General features: G+C 37.8%; 1 protein-coding gene across 3 annotated transcripts in view; it reads left to right on the top strand.

Moving 5' to 3' along the window:
* Nucleotides 1–19,610, top strand: part of CUL4B (cullin 4B) — a 67,836-nt gene that overhangs the window by 604 nt on the left and 47,622 nt on the right. For 2 of the 3 annotated variants that reach the window (XM_037821716.1, XM_037821715.1), the window contains exons 2-3: nt 246–785; nt 2,812–2,927. In XM_037821716.1, the coding sequence (XP_037677644.1) occupies nt 246–785; nt 2,812–2,927 (656 nt within the window). Of the gene's footprint in view, nt 1–245; nt 786–946; nt 1,090–2,811; nt 2,928–19,610 lie in introns of those variants that run through there. The other variant, XM_037821718.1, reaches the window with a different exon arrangement.

The following is a 19,610-nucleotide window of genomic DNA, read 5'->3' as shown; positions in this document are numbered from 1 at the left end:
CTCCTCATTCGCTCTCCCCCCTCATTCTGCTCACTTCTGGTGTTAGCCTATCCGCCTTCCAAACCCTCCCATTCCCCCGGTGTAGCCCCCCCTTCACTTTCCTTCTTGTCCTCTGGGTTTCTCCTCTCTTCTTTCTTCCCTTCCCCATCATTGCCACCTTCTCTCCTATACGCACGTAGGCATATAAACGTAGGTTTTTGATGCTCCTCTGCCTGTTGACCCCGCTATTTTCATGTTTCCAACAGGTTTTTCTTCCCCCAATCCCTCAGCTGCTGCTGCTGCTCAGGAGGTCAGATCTGTTACTGATGGTAATACTAGCACCACTCCGCCCACCTCTGCCAAGAAGAGAAAGTTAAACAGCAGCAGCAGCAGTAACAGTAGTAACGAGAGAGAAGACTTTGATTCCACCTCTTCCTCCTCTTCCACTCCTCCTTTACAACCCAGGGATTCGGCATCCCCTTCAACCCCATCCTTCTGCCTGGGGGTTTCAGTGGCTGCTTCCAGCCACGTACCGGTACAGAAGAAGCTGCGTTTTGAAGACACCCTGGAGTTTGTAGGGTTTGATGCGAAGATGGCTGAGGAATCCTCCTCCTCCTCCTCTTCATCTTCACCAACTGCTGCAACATCTCAGCAGCAGCAGCAACTTAAAAATAAGAGTATATTAATCTCTTCTGTGGCTTCGGTGCATCATGCAAACGGCCTGGCCAAATCTTCTACCACCGTCTCTAGCTTTGCTAACAGCAAGCCTGGCTCTGCTAAGAAGTTAGTGATCAAGAACTTTAAAGGTAACCAAGGCCGAAATCCGTAATGACCTACTAAGGATTTGACACTTGAGCGGTCACGTGTTCTATTTATGTTAATATATTAAACAGTATAGACGTGGCCTAATGTTTTATGCATAATCAATGAGGTGGAGGGAGGGCCTTTTTTTGGTGGAGGGTTCATTTTCCGGGGGTGGTTGGTATCCCTGTGCTGAAGCATACACTGGGTGTTTCTGTGCCGTAGTTCGAGGTCCTTCTCAATTCTTTGTATTTAATCTATTATTCCTTATAACATCCAGAGTCGGTATGATTGATCCGGATTTTACAGGTGAGAAACTTGTATTTTAAAGAGGGTTATTTGTTTCAGGTGCATAGTGAGCCTTGGCACTGCTTGAATTTTTATTCCTATGCTTTAGTAGGCCACATTCTCCAGCCCCTAGAAATGCAGGTAGCAGTAGTAATCCTTTCATGCTCAGATAAAACTTACAACCAGATTTATACTGTTGAATACTATATTTTTGAAACTCATTGTGGAAGCAGTATTTAGACAAAAAATATTTATGGTCTCTACATTTCTTTCCAAAGATAGGATTTGGAAATACTACAGAAGTAGTAACTCTATGTACCACTAGTCTAAAGAGAGGAACAGTTACTGTACCTATTTTTTCAGCACTAAAATGGGTTTTAAAGTACTGACCTGCAGCTTTTAGGAAATTTTGTTTATGTTGTGTTTAAGATGTATGATTGAGAGTATTGTGGGAATATTGAAAATATGAAATCAGAAATTTTTTAAAATGTAAATGAGTTGAAGTTTTATTTCTTGAAAGTGTTCTGTTTTTCTGACTTTTTTCAACACCCTTAACTGGCAGATAATAGATGATAAAATGTTTATTAATAAACGGGGAAGCAAATGAATGAACTTAAGTAATATTTACCAGATAAGTGTCTTATGGCTAAATATTAGTGTTGAATATTGAGAAAATTAGGTTTTCCATGTTTGTGTTTTCAAATTAGTGTGGAAATTAGGAATATGCTCTATTTTGTCTCAGTAGAGAGTTATAGTGTTGTCTGTTTTTAACCTTTTCTTTTTTGTGTTACTTCCCTCCCATCCCCAGGCTTGCAAGAGTGTGATCTTATTTAATAGTAGAGCTTTCAGTAGTGAATATGAATTGTAATTGGCTGATGCATTTACTATTTTGCTTAAAAAAATGTCAATTTACTAGCCAAGGACTTTTAAAGAAATGAGCAATGATCCTAATTGCATTTGCAAATTGATTTCAGAGATTTTGTGTTTTTTTCCCCCTCCTCCTTAAAATAAAAACACATTAAGGTATTTGGATGTTTTAATTTTTAAAAGAAATTCACTTATTGCTTGTCAAGGAAGTTAAAATTAAAGTTTAGATTAAGATATTTCTTTCCATTTCTGAAAACGGATTTTGGGGTTATTTGGATGTTTTAATTTTTAAAAATTTCACTCTACTCATTAAAGATATTTCTTTCCATTTATGTAGATGTGCATAAATTTGGGGGTCAAACAGATCTGGATTAGAATCCCAGCTTTGCCAATGACTAGCTTTGGTGACCTTGAGCAAGCCTTACTAAATGAGTCTGAGCCTCAGTTTCCTCAATTGTAATAGGGATAATAATACCTTCCTCAGGGTGATATTGGGAAGATTAAGATGTTTATAAAGTACCTTGCACATAGTAGGCACTCAGCTTTCTAAATCTCAGATACAAAATTCATGTTGGCTTAGGTTTTATCTGTCATTCTTGAATCTTTGTTTTTTGAAGCAATACAATCTATAGGAGAAAAAAGTTCATCTTCAATTTTAATAGGTGAGTTAAAATGACTTAAGTAGTATCGTGGAATTTCATGTTTTATTCTTTATACTAAGATTAAATACAGTGGTTACTTTAATATTTAGATATAATAAAGTTATAAAGATTATGATTTTCACTGAAAAAATAGTTATGCTATTATATAGTGTGGATCCTTCAGTTACTATATCCTAAATATTATTCTCATATCAGTCTTTTATGTATCATCTAGATAAGCCTAAATTACCAGAAAACTACACAGATGAAACATGGCAGAAACTGAAAGAAGCAGTGGAAGCTATCCAGAATAGTACTTCAATTAAGTACAATTTAGAAGAACTCTACCAGGTATGTATTAATGTGAATAACCAGATTTGATTAGCATAAATTGAGGTAGGGTGCATATCAATTTTACTTTCTGAAGCAGGTCCTTAGATAGACTTTTGGTTCCCTTCTAATTATAATTTCTTGATTAATTTATGGACTCTGTTTTATAATCAAAGCATGTATTCTCACAAACTGTGAGTACAGTGATATTGGTATAAGTTGGACTTACTTTGGACTCTTCTGATTAGTGTTTACAGTTAGGAATACCTAGGTATAATAGAGTTTTTACCTATAATGGAATCCTATAGCATGGATCCTAAAGATGATTTCTTGTGACATGTCATTGTATTGTGATAATTCTTGCTTAGTTCTGTTACCCATGTGTAGGAAAGGCCTCAAGAAATGCAGATATTCTGTATATCCTTCACTCAATCTCTTTCCTGTTAGTAACCTTTTATTTAAAAAGGAGACATTTGCTTTATTGAAACAGTAATTAGTGTTTTACTGCCTAATTATTTGCTCTAAGTTTAAACTTGATGCTGAGGCCTTCCTCAAGCACTAAGTAAGAGTGAAGTATTGTTTTAATTATCCCATTCTCCTTTTTGCATTTGGTGCTGTTGTCAGTGTTGGCACACTCTTTGAAGAAGTACACAGGATTTTCCACACACTATAGGTAATACCCTTGTCCTCACCTTCTGTCTTCTTGCACACATGACTACCTAAGGGTCATTTCTGTAGCATCTTTTTTTAATATATTTTTTTGAGATATATTCACACAGCATCACGTCCATCCAAAGTATACAATCAGTGGTTCACAGTATCATCACATATTTGTGTATTCATCACTATGATCATTTTTAGAACATTTGCAGTACTCCAGAAAAAGAAATGAAAAGAAAAAAGAAGACCCCAAATATCCCATACCCCTTACCCCTCCCTCTTATTGACTGCTAGTATTGCACTCTACCCAATTTTAAGGCTTTGTTAGTAGCCTTTTGACATGTCTTTTTTTGCTGTTTACATTTGTCTCATCTCCTGGGCCACAAGACACACCTTAGCCCAGAAATGAGCAGCAGGTTGTAGCCCAGCAGTTGGTCAAGGGCAATTACTGATTTAGATTTTTTGTTACCAAGATATTTTGCCCTACTGTATTTTTGACACAACCAATTCAAGAAGTTACTTTTCATTATAGCACCAGCATTTCATATTAAAAAATTCACTTCAGGGTACAAAATAACCTGAGCTTTTGTATTGGTGAGAGTACCTTGTAAGAAATTATGTTGGATCAGTTTATCAGTATATGTAGTTTTCATCTGTTAATTTTAATTGCAGAGGTAGTATGATGATGGACAAATCCTGGATTAGGAGTGAGAAGACAGAGGTTTTGGAGCTAGTTTTGACTGTCATTATCCTTGTGCTCTTTGTGCAAGGTATTAACCTTTTCTTAGCTTTAGTTTCCTCCAAAGTGGAGAAAAGAATACCTGCCCTAGCTACCTCACAGGTTTGCTTATAAGAATCAAATAAGATAATGTTTGTGAAAAAACACCTTGAAGCACTATGATTTATAAATATAAGATGATACTATCACTAGTCAAATTTTTCATAAGCCGTAGTATAGCTTTTTCACTTGTAATATGTCAATTGTGATCACCAGTTTCTGTTGCTGAGAGAGTTAAATGAGTTAATGCATGCAAAACACTCAGAATAATACCTAACACATAGTAATAATGCTATGTAATATTAATAAGCTCTGTAAGTGTCAGTTAGTAATAGTATTAAGCTATTACTTAAGGGTATGCCTTCCTTATGTGGCTCTTTTGGTTGTTTACATATGTGGCCCCAGATTTGCCCAGTAATAAAAGTAGAATTATGGAATCAGAATTGAAAAAGCCTTAAGAGATCATGTGGTCCAGGATCTTTCTGTGTGTAGTGTGTGTGCCATCCTGCAAAGCAGGTTCATCTTGTATTATCTCATTTAAGCATCACAGAAACCCTTTGTGAAGCAGATAGGGCAAACATTATTATCTCCACTTCATTGATGAGGAAACCTAGTCTCAGAGAGATTAAATAACCTGCCCAGGGTCATATATTGGCAGAGTGGGGACTCATACCACGAGATGCTCTAATTCCTAGTCCCGTGAACTTTCAGCTATCATGTTGCATCACTAATGCATCATAGTTCTCTGAATACTGCTATTGTGCAGAGTTTGAAGCAAATAGTTTTGTTCCCTGGTTTATTTAAATCCTTCTAAGTTTCAAGATCTCTTAGCTTATAGTTTTTGTGTTTTTCCTTTTTTGTACTTAGAAGTATCACTTGCTGTTGTTCAGTTGCATTTCGGTAGCCTAAAATCAGGAATGTTGTAACTTTTGAGTATTTGCATTTTTCATAGTCCTTACCATTTCTGCTGTTATGAATTCAGAAATACTTGTTTTTGGCTCATATATTCTTTTAACCATAATTTTATAAATGATCCCTTAGATTGTTCTCAGATTATTTTGAGATATTCAAGTTCAAAAAGGAGGATAAAAGGGTAATGGGGGTAAAGTTATTTCTTGCCATCTGGATTTCAGGTACTTGTTTGATTTTGACTCACTGAAGTGTAATTAAAATGTATTCTCTGAAAATTGAAACAACATAGAAGTATGTAATGCAAAACAAAAGTTCTCCAAACCCCTTATCCTCCCTTCCCACCCTCTTTCTCTTAAGTAAACACTTATTTGGCATATGTCTGTCCAGACCTTTCCTCTATGCATAAAAAAACATTTTGTATTAATGCTTAAGTATGGAAATCCCTAGTGTGGGTTGAATGTACTTCCTACTTAGTCTTTAATTTCTAGGAAAGAATGTACTGTTCTGAGTGCATTTGCAATAAACAAACATTAATTTTTTAAGCTAATTTTAAATGAGAATTGTACCTGAGTTAAAAAAATTATCATACCTTGGTAACCTTAAAGTCCATTAGGAATCAGGCAATGGTGAATACTGTTTTGGTTTGGCTTCAGTTTGATTGATATTTTAAAAGCAGTTTTATTGAGATATATTCACATACTATACAGTCCGTTCAAGGTATACAATCAGTGGGTTTTAGTGTAATCAGAGTTGTGCATTCATCGCCACAATCAATTTTAGAACATTTTCATTACTCCAAAAAGAAAAATCCCATACCCCTTAGTAGTCACCTCTCAATCCCTCTATCCTTCCCTAGCCCTACGTAAACACTAAGCTAAGTATGTCTCTATAAATTTATTTATATTTAAAGAATACTAAAGTATTACTGTTAACTACAATCCATAGTTTGCATTAGGTGTATTTTTCCCATATACCAACCTGTTAGTAGCACCTCATAATAGTGATGTTCATTTGTTCATGAAAGAACATTCTTACATTTGTACTATTAAGCATAGTCATCATCCATAACAGGGTTCACTATATTATCCAGTTCCATGTTTTATCCTCTAGCTTTCCTTCTAGTTATATACATGACCTAAAACTACCCCCTTCATCCACATTCACACGCATAATTCAGCGCTGTTAATTATACCCACAGTAATGGGCTACCATCACCTCTATCCATTTCCAAACATTTACAATCAACCTGAGTAGAAATTCTGCACAAATTAAGCATCAGCTCCACATTCTCTACCCCCATTCTATCTCCTGGTAACCTATATTCTAGATTCTAACTTTGTGTTTACTTATTATACTTAGTTCATATTAGTGAGATCAAATAATATTTATCCTTTTGTGTCTGGCTTATTTCACTCAACATACTGTCCTCAAGTTTCATCCATGTTGTTGCATACATCAGGACTTCATTCCTTCTTACTGCTGAATAATATTCCTTCATATGTATATACCATATTTTGCTTATCCATTCATAAGTTGATAAACACTTGGGTTGCTTCCATCTTTTGTCCATTGTGAAGAATGCTGCTATGAACATCAGCGTGCAAATGTCTGTTTGTGTCCCTGCTTTTACTTCTTTTGGGTATATACCTAGAAGCGGGACTGCCAGATCATAAGGCAATTCTATACTTAGCTTCCTGAGGAACTACCAAACTGTCTTCCACATCAGCTGCACCGTTTTACATTCCCATCATCAGTGAATGAGTGTTCCTCTTTCTCCATGTCCTCTCCAACACTTGTAGCTTTCTGTTTTTTCTAGTATGTGTGAAATGATATCTTACTGTGGTTTTGATTTGCATTTCCTTAATAGCTAGTGATGTTGAACATCTTTTCCTATGCTTTTTGACCATTTGTAATTCCTCTTTGGAAAAAAGGCTATTCAAGTCTTTTGCCCATTTTTTAACTGGGTTGTTTGTCTTTTTATTTTTGATTGTTGGATTTCTTTGTATATACTGGATATTAAATCCTTATAGGATATGTGGTTTCCCATTTTCTCCCATTATGTAGGCTGCCTTTTTTTAAATTCTATTTTATTGAGATAAATTCACATACCATACAGTCATCCATGGTGTACAATCAGTTGTTCACAGTACCATTATATAGTTGTGCATTCATCACCACAATCAATTTTTGAAGATTTTCATTACCACACACACAAAAGAATAAGAATAAAAGTTGACATAAAAAAGAACAACCAAAACATCCCATACCACACATCCCTCCTATTATTCATTTACTTTTTGTCTTCATTTTTCTATTCATCTGTCCATACACTGTATAGAGTGGGAGCCACAAAGTTTTCACAATCACATGGTCACACAGTGTAAGCTATATAGTTATACAATCGTCTTCAAGAATCAAGGCTACTGGGTTGCAGTTCAACAGTTTCAGGTATTTCTTTCTAGTTTTCCAAAACACTAAAAACTAAAAACAGATAGCTATGTAATGCATAAGAATAACCTCCAGAATGACCTCTCTACTCTATTTGAGATCTCTCAGCCACTGAAACTTTATTTTGTTTCATTTCTCTTCTCCACTTTGGCCCAAGAAGGCTTTCTCAATCCTACGATGAAAGGGCCAAGCTCATCCCCACGAGTCATGTCCAACGTTGCCAGGGAGATTTACACCCCTGGGAGTCATGTCCCACATAGAGGGGAGGGCAGCAAGTTTACCTGCAGAGTTGGCTTAGAGAGAAACTGCCTTTTTTTTAAAAGCAGTTTTATTCACACACCATATAATCCATCCAATGTGTACAATCAGTGGGTTTCAGTATAATCACACAGTCAATTTTAGAATATTTTCATTGCTCCAAAAAGAAAAACCCCATACCCATAATACCACCCTATTATTGACACTTAGTATTGGTTTGGTATCTTTGTTACAATTGATGGAAGAATATTATAATATTGCTGTTAACTATAGCTCATAGTTTGCATTAGGTGTGTGTTTTCCCATATACCACCCTATTTTTCACACCTTGTAGTAGTGACATACATTTTTTCTATTTCATGGAAGAACATTCTTACATTTGCACCATTAACCACCTTCATCTTCTGTGACAGGATTCACTATGTTATACAGTCCTGTGTTTCATCCTCTAGCTTTCCTTCCATACACTACCCTAAACTTCCCCTTTCAACCACAATCACTCACATGATTCAGTGCTGTTAATTATACTCACAATAATGTGCTACCATCACCTCTATCCATTTTCAAACATTCGCAATAAACCTTATTAAAAATTCTTTACAAATTAAGTATCAGCTCCCCATTCTCTACCCACATTCTGTCTTCTGGTAACCTGTATTCTAGATATTAACTCCATGAGTTGGCTCATTATATTCAGTTCATATTATGAGGTCATACAATATTTGTCCTTTTGTGACTGGCTTTTTTCACTCAACATAATGTTCTCAAGTTTCATCCATATTGTCACATGCATCAGGACCTCATTTTTTTCTTACAGCTGAATAATATTCCTTTGTAAGAATATACCACATTTTGTTTATCCATTCATCAATTGATGGATGCTTGGGTTTTTTCTGTCTTTTGGCAATTGTGAATAATGCTGCTGTGAACATCAGTGTATAAATGTCTGTTTGCATCCCTGCTTTCAGTTCTTCTGGGTGTATACCTAGTAGTGGGATTGTGGGATCATATGGCAATTCTGTATTTAGTTTCCTTAGGAACCACCAAACTGTCTTCCATGGTGGATGTGCCACTTTATATTCTCACTGACAGTGAATGTGTTCCTATTTCTCCATATCCTCCAACACTTGTAGTTTTCTGTTTTTTTTTTAATGATGGCTGTTCTAGTATGTGTGAAATGACATCTCGTGGTTTTGATTAGCATTTCCCTAATAGCTAGTGATATAGAGCGTCTTTTCCTGTGCTTTTTGGCCATTTGTATTTCCTCTTTGGAAAAATTGCTATTCAAGTCTTTTGCTCATGTTTTAATTGAGTTGTTTCTCTTTTTATTGTAGAGTTGTAGGATTTCAATATATATTCTGGATATTAAACCCTTAGAGAATATGTGGTTTCCAAATAATTTCCCTCATTGAATAGGCTGCCTTTTCACCTTTTGTAAAAGTCCTTTGAATCACAAAAGTCTTCAGTTTTGAGGAGATCCCATTTATCTAGTTTTTTCTTTTGTTGCTTGTGCTTTGGGTGTAAGGTCTAAGAAACCGCCACCTACCACAAGATATTGATGCTTCCCTACATTTTCTTCTAGGCGATTTATGATCCTGGTTCTTATATTTAGGTCTTTGATCCATTCTGAGTTTTTATAAGGTATGAGATAGGGGTCTTCTTTCTTTCTCTTGTACATGGATATCCAGTTCTCCCAGCACCGTTTGTTGAGGAGACTGGTTTGTTCCAGTTGAGTGGACTTTGCAGTCTTGTCAAAAATCAATTGACCGAACGAGGGGCAAGATGGCGGACTGGTGCGCTGTATGTTTTAGTTACTCCTCCAGGAAAGTAGGTAGAAAGCCAGGAACTGCGTGGACTGGACACCACAGAGCAATCTGACTTTGGGCATACTTCATACAACACTCATGAAAACGTGGAACTGCTGAGATCAGCGAAATCTGTAAGTTTTTGCGGCCAGGGGACCCGCGCCCCTCCCTGCCAGGCTCAGTCCCGTGGGAGGAGGGGCTGTCAGCTCCGGGAAGGAGAAGGAAGAACTGCAGTGGCAGCCCTTATCGGAAACTCATTCTACTGATCCAAACTCCAACCATAGATAGACTGAGACCAGACACCAGAGAATCTGAGAGCAGCCAGCCCAGCAAAGAGGAGACAGGCATAGAAAAAAAACAACACGAAAAACTCCAAAATAAAAGCGGAGGATTTTTGGAGTTCTGGTGAACATAGAAAGGGGAAGGGAAGAGCTCAGGCCCTGAGGCGCATATGCAAATCCCGAAGAAAAGCTGATCTCTCTGCCCTGTGGACCTTTCCTTAATGGCCCTGGTTGCTTTGTCTCTTAGCATTTCAATAACCCATTAGATCTCTGAGGAGGGCCCTTTTTTTTTTTTAATCCTTTTTTCTTTTTCTAAAACAATTACTCTAAGAAGCCCAATACAGAGAGCTACAAAGACTTGCAATTTGGGCAGGTCAAGTCAAGAGCAGAACTAAGAGAGCTCTGAGACAAAAGGCAATAATCCAGTGGCTGAGAAAATTCACTAAACACCACAACTTCCCAAGAAAAGGGGGGTGTCCGCTCACAGCCATCATCCTGGTGGACAGGAAACACTCCTGCCCATCGCCAGCCCCATAGCCCAGAGCTGCCCCAGACAACCCAGTGTGACGGAAGTGCTTCAAATAACAGGCACACACCACAAAACTGGGCGTGGACATTAGCCTTCCCTGCAACCTCAGCTGATTGTCCCAGAGTTGGGAAGGTGGAGCAGTGTGAATTAACAAAGCCCCATTCAGCCATCATTTCAGCAGACTGGGAGCCTCCCTACACAGCCCAGCAGCCCAGAACTGCCCTGGGGGGACGGCACTCACCTGTGACATAGCACAGTCATCCCTCAACAGAGGACCCGGGGTGCACAGCCTGGAAGAGGGGCCCACTTGCAAGTCTCAGGAGCCATACACCAATACCAAGGACTTGTGGGTCAGTGGCAGAGACAAACTGTGGCAGGACTGAACTGAAGGATTAGACTATTGCAGCAGCTTTAAAACTCTAGGATCACCAGGGAGGTTTGATTGTTAGAGCCACCCCCCCCTCCCTGACTGCCCAGAAACACGCCCCATATACAGGGCAGGCAACACCAACTACACACGCAAGCTTGGTACACCAATTGGACCCCACAAGACTCACTCCCCCACTCACCAAAAAGGCTAAGCAGGGGAGAACTGGCTTGTGGAGAACAGGTGGCTCGTGGATGCCACCTGCTGGTTAGTTAGAGAAAGTGTACTCCACGAAGCTGTAGATCTGATAAATTAGAGATAAGGACTTCAATTGGTCTACAAATCCTAAAAGAACCCTATAAAGTTCAGCAAATGCCACGAGGCCAAAAACAACAGAAAATTATAAAGCATATGAAAAAACCAGACGATATGGATAACCCAAGCCCAAGCACCCAAATCAAAAGATCAGAAGAGACACAGCACCTAGAGCAGCTACTCAAAGAACTAAAGATGAACAATGAGACCATAGTATGGGATACAAAAGAAATCAAGAAGATCCTAGAAGAGCATAAAGAACACATTGCAAGACTAAATAAAAAAATGGATGATCTTATGGAAATTAAAGAAACTGTTGACCAAATTAAAAAGATTCTGGACACTCATAGTACAAGACTAGAAGAAGCTGAACAATGAATCAGTGACCTGGAAGATGATAGAATGGAAAATGAAAGCATAAAAGAAAGAATGGGGAAAAAAATTGAAAAAATCGAAATGGACCTCAGGGATATGATAGATAATATGAAACGTCCGAATATAAGACTCATTGGTGTCCCAGAAGGGGAAGAAAAGGGTAAAGGTCTAGGAAGAGTATTCAAAGAAATTGTTGGGGAAAACTTCCCAAATCTTCTAAACAACATAAATACACAAATCATAAATGCTCAGCGAACTCCAAATAGAATAAATCCAAATAAACCCACTCCGAGACATATACTGATCACACTATCAAACACAGAAGAGAAGGAGCAAGTTCTGAAAGCAGCAAGAGAAAAGCAATTCACCACATACAAAGGAAACAGCATAAGACTAAGTAGTGACTACTCAGCAGCCACCATGGAGGCGAGAAGGCAGTGGCACGATATATTTAAAATTCTGAGTGAGAAAAATTTCCAGCCAAGAATACTTTATCCAGCAAAGCTCTCCTTCAAATTTGAGGGAGAGCTTAAATTTTTCACAGACAAACAAATGCTGAGAGAATTTGCTAACAAGAGACCTGCCCTACTGGAGATACTAAAGGGAGCCCTACAGACAGAGAAACAAAGAAAGGACAGAGAGACTTGGAGAAAGGTTCAGTACTAAAGAGATTCGGTATGGGTACAATAAAGGATATTAATAGACAGAGGGGAAAAATATAACAAACATAAACCTAAGGATAAGATGGCTGATTCAAGAAATGCCTTCACGGTTATAACGTTGAATGTAAATGGATTAAACTCCCCAATGAAAAGATATAGATTCGCAGAATGGATCAAAAAAAATGAACCATCAATATGTTGCATACAAGAGACTCATCTTAGACACAGGGACACAAAGAAACTGAAAGTGAAAGAATGGAAAAAAATATTTCATGCAAGCTACAGCCAAAAGAAAGCAGGTGTAGCAATATTAATCTCAGATAAAATAGACTTCAAATGCAGGGATGTTTTGAGAGACAAAGAAGGCCACTACATACTAATAAAAGGGGCAATTCAACAAGAAGAAATAACATTCATAAATGTCTATGCACCCAATCAAGGTGCCACAAAATACATGAGAGAAACACTGGCAAAACTAAAGGAAGCAATTGATGTTTCCACAATAATTGTGGGAGACTACAACACATCACTCTCTCCTATAGATAGATCAACTAGACAGAAGACCAATAAGGAAATTGAAAACCTAAACAATCTGATAAATGAATTAGATTTAACAGACATATACAGGACATTACATCCCAAATCACCAGGATACACATACTTTTCTAGTGCTCATGGAACTTTCTCCAGAATAGATCATATGCTGGGACATAAAACAACCCTCAATAAATTTAAAAAGATTGAAATTATTCAAAGCACATTCTCTGACCACAATGGAATACAATTAGAAGTCAATAACCATCAGAGACTTAGAAAATTCACAAATACCTGGAGGTTAAACAACACACTCCTAAACAATCAGTGGGTTAAAGAAGAAATAGCAAGAGAAATTGCTAAATATATAGAGATGAATGAAAATGAGAACACAACATACCAAAACCTATGGGATGCAGCAAAAGCAGTGCTAAGGGGGAAATTTATAGCACTAAACGCATATATTAAAAAGGAAGAAAGAGCCAAAATCAAAGAACTAATGGATCAACTGAAGAAGCTAGAAAATGAACAGCAAACCAATCCTAAACCAAGTAGAAGAAAAGAAATAACAAGGATTAAAGCAGAAATAAATGACATAGAGAACAAAAAAACAATAGAGAGGATAAATATCACCAAAAGTTGGTTCTTTGAGAAGATCAACAAGATTGACAAGCCCCTAGCTAGACTGACAAAATCAAAAAGAGAGAAGACCCATATAAACAAAATAATGAATGAAAAAGGTGACATAACTGCGGATCCTGAAGAAATTAAAAAAATTATAAGAGGATATTATGAACTACTGTATGGCAACAAACTGGATAATGTAGAAGAAATGGACAACTTCCTGGAAACATATGAACAACCTAGACTGACCAGAGAAGAAATAGAAGAACTCAACCAACCCATCACAAGCAAAGAGATCCAATCAGTCATCAAAAATCTTCCCACAAATAAATGCCCAGGGCCAGATGGCTTCACAGGGGAGTTCTACCAAACTTTCCAGAAAGAACTGACACCAATCTTACTCAAACTCTTTCAAAACATTGAAGAAAATGGAACACTACCTAACTCATTTTATGAAGCTAACATCAATCTAATACCAAAACCAGGCAAAGATGCTACAAAAAAGGAAAACTACCGGCCAATCTCCCTAATGAATATAGATGCAAAAATCCTCAACAAAATACTTGCAAATCGAATCCAAAGACACATTAAAAAAATCATACACCATGACCAAGTGGGGTTCATTCCAGGCATGCAAGGATGGTTCAACATAAGAAAATCAATCAATGTATTACAACACATTAAAAACTCGAAAGGGAAAAATCAATTGATCATCTCAATAGATGCTGAAAAAGCATTTGACAAAATCCAACATCCGTTTTTGATAAAAACACTTCAAAAGGTAGGAATTGAAGGAAACTTCCTCAACATGATAAAGAGCATATATGAAAAGCCCACAGCCAGCATAGTACTCAATGGTGAGAGAGTGAAAGCCTTCCCTCTAAGATCAGGAACAAGACAAGGATGCCCGCTGTCACCACTGTTATTCAACATTGTGCTGGAAGTGCTAGCCAGGGCAATCCGGCAAGACAAAGAAATAAAAGGCATCCAAATTGGAAAAGAAGAAGTAAAACTGTCATTGTTTGCAGATGATATGATCTTATATCTAGAAAACCCTGAGAAATCGACGATACAGCTACTAGAGCTAATAAACAAATTTAGCAAAGTAGCGGGATACAAGGTTAATGCACATAAGTCAGTAATGTTTCTATATGCTAGAAATGAACAAACTGAAGAGACACTCAAGAAAAAGATACCATTTTCAATAGAAACTAAAAAAATCAAGTACCTAGGAATAAATTTAACCAAAGATGTAAAAGACCTATACAAAGAAAACTACATAACTCTACTAAAAGAAATAGAAGGGGACCTGAAAAGATGGAAAAATATTCCATGTTCATGGATAGGAAGGCTAAATGTCATTAAGATGTCAATTCTACCCAAACTCATCTACAGATTCAATGCAATCCCAATCAAAATTCCAACAACCTACTTTGCAGACTTGGAAAAGCTAGTTATCAAATTTATTTGGAAAGGGAAGATGCCTCGAATTGCTAAAGACACTCTAAAAAAGAAAAACGAAGTGGGAGGACTTACACTCCCTGACTTTGAAGCTTATTATAAAGCCACAGTTGCCAAAACAGCATGGTACTGGCACAAAGATAGACGTATAGATCAATGGAATCGAACAGAGAATTCAGAAATAGACCCTCAGATCTATGGCCGACTGATCTTTGATAAGGCCCCCAAAGTCACTGAACTGAGTCATAATGGTCTTTTCAACAAATGGGGCTGGGAGAGTTGGATATCCATATCCAAAAGAATGAAAGAGGACCCCTACCTCACTCCCTACACAAAAATTAACTCAAAATGGACCAAAGATCTCAATATAAAAGAAAGTACCATAAAACTCCTAGAAGATAATGTAGGAAAACATCTTCAAGACCTTGTATTAGGCGGCCACTTCCTAGACTTTACACCCAAAGCACAAGCAACAAAAGAGAAAATAGATAAATGGGAACTCCTCAAGCTTAGAAGTTTCTGCACCTCAAAGGAATTTCTCAAAAAGGTAAAGAGGCAGCCAACTCAATGGGAAAAAATTTTTGGAAACCATGTATCTGACAAAACACTGATATCTTGCATGTATAAAGAAATCCTACAACTCAATGACAATAGTACAGTCGGCCCAATTATAAAATGGGCAAAAGATATGAAAAGACAGTTCTCTGAAGAGGAAATACAAATGGCCAAGAAACACATGAAAAAATGTTCAGCTTCACTAGCTATTAGAGAGATGCAAATTAAGACCACAATGAGATACCATCTAACACCAGTTAGAATGGCTGCCATTAAACAAACAGGAAACTACAAATGCTGGAGGGGATGTGGAGAAATTGGAACTCTTATTCACTGTTGGTGGGACTGTATAATGGTTCAGCCACTCTGGAAGTCAGTCTGGCAGTTCCTTAGAAAACTAGATATAGAGTTACCATTCGATCCAGCGATTGCACTTCTCGGTATATACCCGGAAGATCGGAAAGCAGTGACACGAACAGATATCTGCACGCCAATGTTCATAGCAGCATTATTCACAATTGCCAAGAGATGGAAACAACCCAAATGTCCTTCAACAGATGAGTGGATAAATAAAATGTGGTATATACACACGATGGAATACTACGCGGCAGTAAGAAGGAACGATCTTGTGAAACATATGACAACATGGATGAACCTTGAAGACATAATGCTGAGCGAAATAAGCCAGGCACAAAAAGAGAAATATTATATGCTACCACTAATGTGAACTTTGAAAAATGTAAAACAAATGGCTTATAATGTAGAATGTAGGGGAACTAGCAATAGAGAGCAATTAAGGAAGGGGGAACAATAATCCAAGAAGAACAGATAAGCTATTTAACATTCTGGGGATGCCCAGGAATGACTATGGTCTGTTAATTTCTGATGGATATAGTAGGAGCAAGTTCACAGAAATGTTGCTATATTAGGTAACTTTCTTGGGGTAAAGTAGGAACATGTTGGAAGTTAAGCAGTTATCTTAGGTTAGTTGTCTTTTTCTTACTCCCTTGTTATGGTCTCTTTGAAATGTTCTTTTATTGTATGTTTGTTTTCTTTTTAACTTTTTTTTCATACAGTTGATTTAAAAAGGAAGGGAAAGTTAAAAAAAAAGAAAAACAAGGAAAAAAAAAAAAGATGTAGTGCCCCCTTGAGGAGCCTGTGGAAAATGCAGGGGTATTCGCCTACCCCACCTCCATGGTTGCTAACATGACCACAGACATAGGGGACTGGTGGTTTGATGGGTTGAGCCCTCTACCACAGGTTTTACCCTTGGGAAGACGGTTGCTGCAAAGGAGAGGCTAGGCCTCCCTATGGTTGTGCCTAACAGCCTCCTCCCGAATGCCTCTTTGTTGCTCAGATGTGGCCCTGTCTCTCTAGCTAAGGCAACTTGAAAGGTGAAATCACTGCCCTCCCCCGTACGTGGGATCAGACACCCAGGGGAGTGAATCTCCCTGGCAACGTGGAATATGACTCCCGGGGAAGAATGTAGACCTGGCATCGTGGGACGGAGAACATCTTCTTGACCAAAAGGGGGATGTGAAAGGAAATGAAATAAGCTTCAGTGGCAGAGAGATTCCAAAAGGAGCCGAGAGGTCACTCTGGTGGGCACTCTTATGCACACTTTAGACAACCCTTTTTAGGTTCTAAAGAATTGGGGTAGCTGGTGGTAGATACCTGAAACTATTAAACTACAACCCAGAACCCATGAATCTCGAAGACAGTTGTATAAAAATGAAGCTTATGAGGGGGGACAATTGGATTGGGAAAGCCATAAGGACCACACTCCACTTTGTCTAGTTTATTGATGGATGAGTAGAAAAATAGGGGAAGGAAACAAACAGACAAAGGTACCCAGTGTTCTTTTTTACTTCAATTGCTCTTTTTCACTCTAACTATTATTCTTGTTATTTTTGTGTGTGTGCTAATGAAGGTGTCAGGGATTGATTTGGGTGATGAATGTACCACTATGTAATGGTACTGTAAACAATCGAAAGTACGATTTGTTTTGTATGACTGCGTGGTATGTGAATATATCACAATGAAATGAAGATTAAGAAAAAAAAAAAATCATACACCATGACCAAGTGGGGTTCATTCCAGGCATGCAAGGATGGTTCAGCATAAGAAAATCAATCAATGTATTACAACACATTAACAAGTCAAAAGGGAAAAATCAATTGATCATCTCAATAGATGCTGAAAAAGCATTTGACAAAATCCAACATCCCTTTTTGATAAAAACACTTCAAAAGGTAGGAATTGAAGGAAACTTCCTCAACATGATAAAGAGCATATATGAAAAGCCCACAGCCAGCATAGTACTCAATTGTGAGAGGCTGAAAGCCTTCCCTCTAAGATCAGGAACAAGACAAGGATGCCCGCTGTCACCACTGTTATTCAACATTGTGCTGGAAGTGCTAGCCAGGGCAATCCGGTAAGACAAAGAAATAAAAGGCATCCAAATTGGAAAAGAAGAAGTAAAACTGTCATTGTTTGCAGATGATATGATCTTATATCTAGAAAACCCTGAGAAATCGACGATACAGCTACTAGAGCTAATAAACAAATTTAGCAAAGTAGCGGGATACAAGGTTAATGCACATAAGTCAGTAATGTTTCTATATGCTAGAAATGAACAAACTGAAGAGACACTCAAGAAAAAGATACCATTTTCAATAGCAACTAAAAAAATCAAGTACCTAGGAATAAACTTAACCAAAGATGTAAAAGACCTATACAAAGAAAACTACATAACTCTACTAAAAGAAATAGAAGGGGACCTTAAAAGATGGAAAAATATTCCATGTTCATGGATAGGAAGACTAAATGTCATTAAGATGTCAATTCTACCCAAACTCATCTACAGATTCAATGCAATCCCAATCAAAATTCCAACAACCTACTTTGCAGACTTGGAAAAGCTAGTTATCAAATTTATTTGGAAAGGGAAGATGCCTCGAATTGCTAAAGACACTCTAAAAAAGAAAAACGAAGTGGGAGGACTTACACTCCCTGACTTTGAAGCTTATTATAAAGCCACAGTTGCCAAAACAGCATGGTACTGGCACAAAGATAGACGTATAGATCAATGGAATCGAACAGAGAATTCAGAGATAGACCCTCAGATCTATGGCCGACTGATCTTTGATAAGGCCCCCAAAGTCACTGAACTGAGTCATAATGGTCTTTTCAACAAATGGGGCTGGGAGAGTTGGATATCCATATCCAAAAGAATGAAAGAGGACCCCTACCTCACTCCCTACACAAAAATTAACTCAAAATGGACCAAAGATCTCAATATAAAAGAAAGTACCATAAAACTCCTAGAAGATAATGTAGGAAAACATCTTCAAGACCTTGTATTAGGCGGCCACTTCCTAGACTTTACACCCAAAGCACAAGCAACAAAAGAGAAAATAGATAAATGGGAACTCCTCAAGCTTAGAAGTTTCTGCACCTCAAAGGAATTTCTCAAAAAGGTAAAGAGGCAGCCAACTCAATGGGAAAAAATTTTTGGAAACCATGTATCTGACAAAAGACTGATATCTTGCATATATAAGGAAATCCTACAACTCAATGACAATAGTACAGTCGGCCCAATTATAAAATGGGCAAAAGATATGAAAAGACAGTTCTCTGAAGAGGAAATACAAATGGCCAAGAAACACATGAAAAAATGTTCAGCTTCACTAGCTATTAGAGAGATGCAAATTAAGACCACAATGAGATACCATCTAACACCAGTTAGAATGGCTGCCATTAAACAAACAGGAAACTACAAATGCTGGAGGGGATGTGGAGAAATTGGAACTCTTATTCACTGTTGGTGGGACTGTATAATGGTTCAGCCACTCTGGAAGTCAGTCTGGCAGTTCCTTAGAAAACTAGATATAGAGTTACCATTCGATCCAGCGATTGCACTTCTCGGTATATACCCGGAAGGTTGGAAAGCAGTGACACGAACAGATATCTGCATGCCAGTGTTCATAGCAGCATTATTCACAATTGCCAAGAGATGGAAGCAACCCAAATGTCCTTCAACAGATGAGTGGATAAATAAAATGTGGTATATACACACGATGGAATACTACGCGGCAGTAAGAAGGAACGATCTCGTGAAACATATGACAACATGGATGA

The sequence above is a fragment of the Choloepus didactylus genome, chromosome X (genome assembly GCF_015220235.1).
Source record: "Choloepus didactylus isolate mChoDid1 chromosome X, mChoDid1.pri, whole genome shotgun sequence".
NCBI lineage: Eukaryota > Metazoa > Chordata > Mammalia > Pilosa > Megalonychidae > Choloepus > Choloepus didactylus.
Note: the sequence above shows the minus strand (reverse complement) of the source record. Positions and strands in the feature narration are given on the sequence as shown.